The following is a 7,826-nucleotide window of genomic DNA, read 5'->3' as shown; positions in this document are numbered from 1 at the left end:
TCTGTGCTGACAGTTTAGAGCCTGGAGCCTGCTTTGGATTCTGTGTGTGTCTCTCCTTCTGCCCCTCCCCTGATTATGTTCTGTCTCTGCTCAAAAATAAATGAACATTAAAAAAAAATTTTTTTTAATATATTACTGTATCTAATGAGTACAAAATAGGGTGGCAAAGATCTAATCTCTAATTTAAAAGTGCTATGCTGTAAAAATATACCACCAGTCAAGAATGGCCTCAATAACAAGTGTGGACAAGCTTATGCTGCCTTTTCCCATATAAATATTAGGGGCATTGTTTGCTTTTCTTTTCCAAAAGCATTACTCATAAAAATTTATTACTTACAAAATTTCTCTTATTTAATATTCTCTCAATTATTTTATTGTAAATAGCCAAATATTGTTTGAGTGAAGAAAAAAAAGATTTAGTGTTGCTTGAGTGGCTCAGTTAAGCGTCCAACTCTTGATTTCAGCTCAGGTCATGATCCCACAATTCATGAGTTCAAGCCCTGCCTGGCGCTCTGCAGTGACAGCACAGAGCTTGCTTGGGATTCTCTCTCTGTCCTTCTACCCGCCTCCCCCCGCCCCCCACCACCTCTCTCTCAAAATAAATAAAAAAACTTTTAAAAAAATGTCTGACTCTTTATTTTGGCTCAGGTTATGATCTCACCATTCCTACGATTGAGCCCCACATCAGGCTCACACTGACAGCTCGGGGCCTACTTGGGATTCTCGCTGTCCTCTCTCTGCCTCTCTCTCTCCCTCTCTCTCTGCCCCTCCCCCCACTCACATGCTCTCTTAAAATAAATAATAAAACTTAAAAAAAAAAAAGATTTAAACTGCTTCAGGCAATGCTAGTTTGGAAGGATTACAGAAATCACCTGACAAAATTTAAAGAAAAAGGAGAGGCAGAGAAATTTAAAACAGACTTAGTAAATATCCCTGGGCTTATGACCACATTAAGTGAAAGTACTGAATAATATTAATGTAAATGAGCCTATCTAGATAACTCTCATAAAGCAATACCATAATATGATATGGAGGTTATTATTAATATCTACCTTCAGACAAATGGAATTTTTAAAAAAAGAAGCCTCCTAACGTTACATCAATGTGACGTGGAATTCAATTGCAGTGAAATCATCATGCTTGGATATTTTAAATGCTAGGTCTAAAATAATTGTTTAGAAGTTAAAGATAATATGCTATAGAAAACTACTATGTCTCAAAAAATAGGAAACTACTGTCTCAAAAAGACATCTAGCGATGATGATGCCATTATTGAGGATTCATGTGAAGAGTTTGAAATAACATTGATTCATGAGAGTAGGAAAGGAAGTATTTCTGAATCAACAATATTTAATTTAAATAGACATAACTAAATTTATAAATTAAATATTTTAAGTAGACATTTTACTATTTTATCAATACCCTTCAAAGTTTACCTATTCAAGTCAACTAAAAATAATTTTTTTATCTTTTTACTGGGAAGATGGGAGATCACCTAATCCAGGTCAAAGGAGATGAACTCTACCAAACATGGCCTATCTTTTTCTGTTGTCTTGCATTGATGTCTATGGTAAACGTGTGCTCTTGACTTACTCGCCAGAATATACTGTTAGCTCCTTAAAGGCAAAAATTGTGGCCAATTCACAGGCAGCGTGCTTTGCATACAGTAGAAATTCAATAAACATTTGTTGATGTTAACTTCACACAATAAGTTGGCAAATAAACTTTCAAAAAATTCTTTCCTTTGATGGAGTCACAGAGTGTAATGCTAAGTGAAATAAGTCAGTCAGAGAAAGACAAATACCATATGATTTCTTTCACTCATATGTGGAATTTAAAAACAAAACAAACAAACAAAACCAAGCAAAGGGCGAAAAGAGAGAGACAAACTCTGTCTAAAAGAAACAGACTTTAATTTGGAGAACAGACAGGTGGTTACCAGAGGGGAGGTGTGACGGGGGATGGGTAGAATAAGTGATGGGGATTAAAGAGCACTGAGTTATGTAGAGAATTGTTGAGTTATGGCATTGTACACTGGAAACTAATATAACACTGTATGTTAAATATACTGGAATTAAAATTAAAAACTTAACAAAAAAAATTCTTTCCTTTGGACTTCTCAGTTGCTCAATATTTAAACACTCAATCCTCTGAAAATATTAACTTCTTAACACTTGTCAACTAATGAATTTTTTTTTCACCTAAATTTCCAGCTAATTGGAGTAGAACAAAAACATACAAAACAGAAGGACCATTCTTAGGGCTAGCCAGAAGGTTTAGGAGATGATAACAAACTGAAAGGAGACGAGAAGTGAAAATCAAGAAGGACTAAAGTAAAACAGATGTGAAATACACACTGGGCTAAGTCAATAATGAAGTTCACAAAACACAGACAACTTCTTTCCAAAAGCTTAACTAGGAGAAAAAATAATGTTAAAATCACTTCATGAAGGGACTTCATGCCAAATAGGAAATGTATCTTACAGTGCTTTTATCATTTCTTCTTGCATCTTTTGTAAGGAGTCCAGAAGCAAAGGAAGTGTGGTGTCATAATACTGATTCTGATGAAGCTGTGCCCCTTTCAATGCCAATACATACTGATTATGCAGCATATGAAGTTTCATTGTGGCTTTGTCATATCGTTCCTTGGCCTTTTCGGTTTCTTTCCCTGAAGAAAATGTTGAAGAAAGTTTAAAGAGATAAAGATGTTTTATATTCACTATATGCAAACAGAGTGACCACTATTTGATATTATTTCATACATTTTAGGAATAATCGACAAAATTTTATTGAGCATAATACTACATACCCAGCTCTATACAAAGTACTGCTTATTTGTCAGTATTTTGCACACAGGCTTCTATGAAGGAGACATATATTACAGTAAAAGTTTGATGAATGAAAGTTAATGTACAATTTTTTATGAAATTACACAGAAAAATGATCTTTCTTATCTTCAAGAAGCTTACACAAATTGGAACAACCAATGTACATGAAACAGTGTAACCAAGAAAACAACAAAGTTTGTAAACAGTGTTAAATTTTGAGGTCTGTGTTTGAGGTTTCAATAAAGACAAGGGGAGTCAGAGGTGGCTATGTAGAAAAAACAAACCTTAAAAGGTAGGGCATGTGCAGGAAGGTATAAGAAAGACAGAATGGATAATAATAATTCCTTCCTCTCTTCTTCCCTTTCCACCTTTCTTCCTTTCATTTAATGAATATTATCCACTGATCACCACCAAGAACTGTGCTAAACACTGGGAATTCAGTACCTAGCAAAACAGAGTCCTCAACATATAGCCGCTGGTGAATTGGAATACTGAGTGAAAACGGGCAGAGAATAAGCAAAATTACATAGGCAAGCAAAGAAATAAGCTCACAGAATAAGTATTAACGAAGTGAAGGAAATATGTCTGTATAAGTAGAGCAGTTTTAAGTTGTGAATGACTTGAAAGCAGAGAAATTTAAAGTCTATACAGGAAAAGTCCAGGAGATATTGATAATATTATGAACTAAAACTTTTTGTGGTACCTTTATTAAAATAATTCAGAAAATATTCACAGAGTGACAACATAAACAACTATATAAATAAATGAAAAAAAATTTTAATGCTTATTTATTTTTGAGAGAGAGAAAAAGAGAAAGGGAGTATGAGTAGGGGATGGGGCAGAGAAAGAGGGAGACACAGAATCTGAAGCAGGCTCCAGGATCCAAGCCATCAGCACAAAGCCTGACGCGGGGCTCAAACTCACAAACTGCAAGATCATGACCTGAGCTGAAGTCAGATGCTTAACTGACTGATGCACCCAGGAGCCCCTAAATAAATGAATTTTTTAAGCAGATCTTCAATTTTCAATATAAACCAAGCAAATATTTTTATCAATTAATTAGAATTAGGGAATAAACTTTTCAAAATATTTATTATGTTGAGAATTTTATTTTAAAAGTTTATTAATTTCATTTCTGAGAGAGAGGGAGAGAACGAGCAATCAGAGGAGGGGCAGAGAGAGAGAGGGACAGAGAGAATCCCAAGTAATGTTGTGCTGTCAGTATAGAGCATGACACCATGCTTGAACCCACGGACCGTGAGATCATGACCTGAACTAAAATAGAGAGTCAGATGTTTAACCAACTGAGCCACCCAGGCACCCCTATGTTGAGAATTTTTGACGCCACAGGCTCTCCTCTGCTGCCACTCTGCATAGGTTCAGCACCCATCTAAGTATTCCCTATAGGTAGGAGTCTGAAAAGCATTCCCTGTTGAAGAATGTGTCCAGCTAAGAACCAAAAGCAGAGTAAAGACAGTGTTATTGTGAAGAGAGGAGACCTTAGACCCTCAGATATGCATAGGCAGGGCAATAGAATGAGAACAGTTTGCTTGCCTTCCTCATCTCCCCTCCAGTTCTCAGACAAAGAAACTGCATCTAGCAGATGGAAAAGAAAATCTTTCCAGCATACTGGTAAGTCCCTGCTACCAACAAATTCTGTGGTTCCAAGTACCAGAACCACCACTGACTTCCAGGGAGCTGCACAGAATTATTTTACAGAGCATAATTCTCTAGCCATAGCCCATCAGCTGGTTCCTGCATATGGGGACATTATTAATTTCCTAAGTTATTTGCAAATTGCTACCTTAGAAAGCCTATTTTACTTTATAACATAAAGAACTTCTCAAGGAGAAAATATTTTAATCACCAGAGTATCTTTCCTAGCCCTTCTCACTGCTATCTAGAAACAGGTTCTAACATCAGGTGGATGGGAACAAATATATTAATTCAGTTCTGATCTGAAGGGATCAGAAAAAATAACATGAGCCACTAAAGAAATGGATATTCTCACTTTTGGACTACAACTCACAGGATAATATATTTTATTTCATGAGCCAATTATCATATACATTTTTAAATATATAATTAAAATAAATTCATGAAATAACTCTTCCCCTTCCTATGAAGGATACCGTTATTTTAAAAAGTTCTGTTTTATTTGAATTTTTAATTCTTTTAAATCTTCATTGAGAACCCAATACATTTTTTTGCCTCAGTTACCCTACAGAAATTTTAAGTCATTCTGTATAGCACTAGGGATAATTTTTTTAACTTAGTAATTACCAAATTACCTCAGTAATACTAATCATGAATGATATTTTAAGGTTCTCAGTAACATATTCTCCTACATGTTCAATTAATATAATAGTTTTTTTTACACAGAATAATATATTTATTTACCCACAAATATTGCTATTTGGCATCCTTCTTACAAAAATATATTTCAAAAAATGTCCCCAAGAGTCTATGCAGTTTACATATCTATGGGCAGCCTCAGAGCCTCCGTCAAAAATAACAATCCCTTTATCTCCCTATCCACACTAGTCAGGATGAGACTCCTATATGAAGCTAATACTCAAAAGCCAAAGTGCATACCCAACCAAATCAGAATCCATTTTTTGGCTGGGGGCTAAATCACATTAATGTCTGAATGAGAGTGAAAACTCGACAAACACCTGCTGCAGAAACTGCCAGAGCAGCCCTTTCCAAGGCCCTTTTATTTTCTTTTTTTAATTTCATTAATCATTTTTAAGCTAGTTTAAATATATGTTACTTAAAATTCAGCAAATTCTGACAGAAATTCCAATGGTCATATACAATTAGGCAGACAAATTGATTCAAAGTAATAAAGAAATTTTCTAGAGTCTACGTGTTGATAATAAGAAAATAAGGCAAGCATCTACCAGGCAAGACTATTTAAGTACTGTGTTCTAATTTGTTAATTGTTATTGTAAATTCACAAAGTATAACTACATAGTAAATTCCATATTTTAAATCATTTTTTAAATATTACTTTTCATATGAACTCTATTATTCCTAATTAATTTCTTGGATTTTTAGTACAACTTCAGGAGTCAAGCTCTCCACACAAACATTTTCATGGAGACATTTAAACCACCCATCTGTCCTCCTATCTGCACAGATTTTTAAACTGCAAACTACCCATCTGTCTTTCTAGATGGTGAAAAATGATGCACTAAATGTGTAACGCTCAGCTAAGATTTTATAATCTAAAGTCTTATTAGAAAAGTTAAGAATTTCTTTTTTTTCTTTATCATACCCAGTATATGACAAACGATCTGAAGAAGACTATTATAACCATATCAAAAAATCAACAGCTTATAAGTGGTAATTAACACAATTTATGAAAAAAATTAAATGCCTTTGAAAATATCCAAGGCAGAATTTATTACATTAAAATACTACTACTAATAATAAAGAGCTTTGGGTTTAATACGAGCTTAATAAGAGCTTTGGGCTTAAAACTGAATTTGAGGGCATGTTTTAGCAGGTTTTTTGTTTGTTTGCTTTTGTACTCTACAGCTCACATACACTTATGCATTTGGTTATCTGATGTACTTGTGCATGCACGTGATCGATCAATCGACACCCTCCCTCCCCTGTAGAAAATTCCAAGAACATGTTCACTTGCCATGATTTCAAAAGGGATTTTATTATAGTTTTTCCTGATTTACTTTAAAATAATTATTTAGGTCCCATACAAACTATATAAGTAAATTCAAGAAATAGTAATACCTTGTGAAAACCAAAGTCACAAATAAAATATTTTCTGTTCCATTCACGTAATGAAACATGAGGCAAAAAACCCTAACACAATTCTCGCCACATCACTTCTTGGTGCAGAATATTTCACATCATTATTACTCTTTCTTAACTTTTAAATAACATTTGAGCCTAAAATTAATATGAAGTATGCAGATTAAGTAAATTCTTATTGACAGGTACAGAATTATACCTCTGTTGCCATATGACTTTTTTTCTTTTTTAATGAAGAGAGGCATTCAAGCAGGGCATGGAGTTGTCCTATGTGTCAATTAACAGGCAGGAAAACATCTAATTTTTCCTCCTGCACATAATGAATTTCACAAAGAGATTGTATTATAATTCTTTTGTCACCACTTGTTGACAAATCTGTTTAATGTTTGTAATAACAGAGTGTATACACAATATGCCATGCCATAAACAATATTATGAAGCTAGCAAAACTCAATTATGTAAGTTTGACATTTACAAGAGACAGACAAGACTACTCATTCAGCTAGTCTAGAAAGTCGAGTATTTTTTATTATAAACTTCAGAAGTGTTTGCCATTTGCTAAATATTATGGTGGAAAGCCTCCTGATAATAAATGAGAAGTGATTATTTTCAAAAAGCAAAATGCCTGCACATAGACTCTGCTTTGATTTGGATAACTAAATGTTCTACCATCTTACATTTTTCTTTCCTGTCAAACCATTCCTCCTCAACTATATAATTTCTACTTATTGCTCTGAGAAAGAAGAAAATGAGCAAGAATTCATCCTAACTTATAAGTTATTTGGGCCAAATGTCCACATATGTTTTTTCACATGCAAGTTAAAATTCAAGTATGACATGTGGCAACAATGAATGAGTTACCCATTTTATTCCATGCTGTTCAGACAAAAGCAAAGTTAAGAAGTCATTTTTTGTCTCAGCTTCTCCTTTGATTAGTTTTGCAACCCAAGCAAGTCATATAATCTAAATTTTAGCTCCTAATTTCTAATCCTGGGAGTTAAATTATCTGCCCTTTTCAATTCACTGGGTAGTGATGAAGAATGAATGGCAAAAAAATTGTCAAAATACAACAGCAAAGGCTAAGGAGGGCATAGAATTTGGAGAGCTGAAAAAACATTTTGATTATATGCTCCTATAAAGCATTAAAAAATACAATAGATATATAGGTATATATATATACATATATATATACATGTATATATATATAGATATTTTTAATGC

General features: G+C 33.9%; 1 protein-coding gene across 1 annotated transcript in view; it reads right to left on the bottom strand.

The window, feature by feature from the left end:
- FER (FER tyrosine kinase) overlaps positions 1-7,826 on the bottom strand; it is a 414,556-nt gene that overhangs the window by 318,239 nt on the left and 88,491 nt on the right. Inside the window, exon 6 of the mRNA XM_049648899.1 lies at positions 2,485-2,668. Within this exon, the coding sequence (XP_049504856.1) occupies positions 2,485-2,668 (184 nt within the window). The remainder of the gene's footprint in view (positions 1-2,484; positions 2,669-7,826) is intronic.

This window comes from Panthera uncia (genome assembly GCF_023721935.1).
Source record: "Panthera uncia isolate 11264 chromosome A1 unlocalized genomic scaffold, Puncia_PCG_1.0 HiC_scaffold_17, whole genome shotgun sequence".
Lineage (NCBI taxonomy): Eukaryota > Metazoa > Chordata > Mammalia > Carnivora > Felidae > Panthera > Panthera uncia.
Note: the sequence above shows the minus strand (reverse complement) of the source record. Positions and strands in the feature narration are given on the sequence as shown.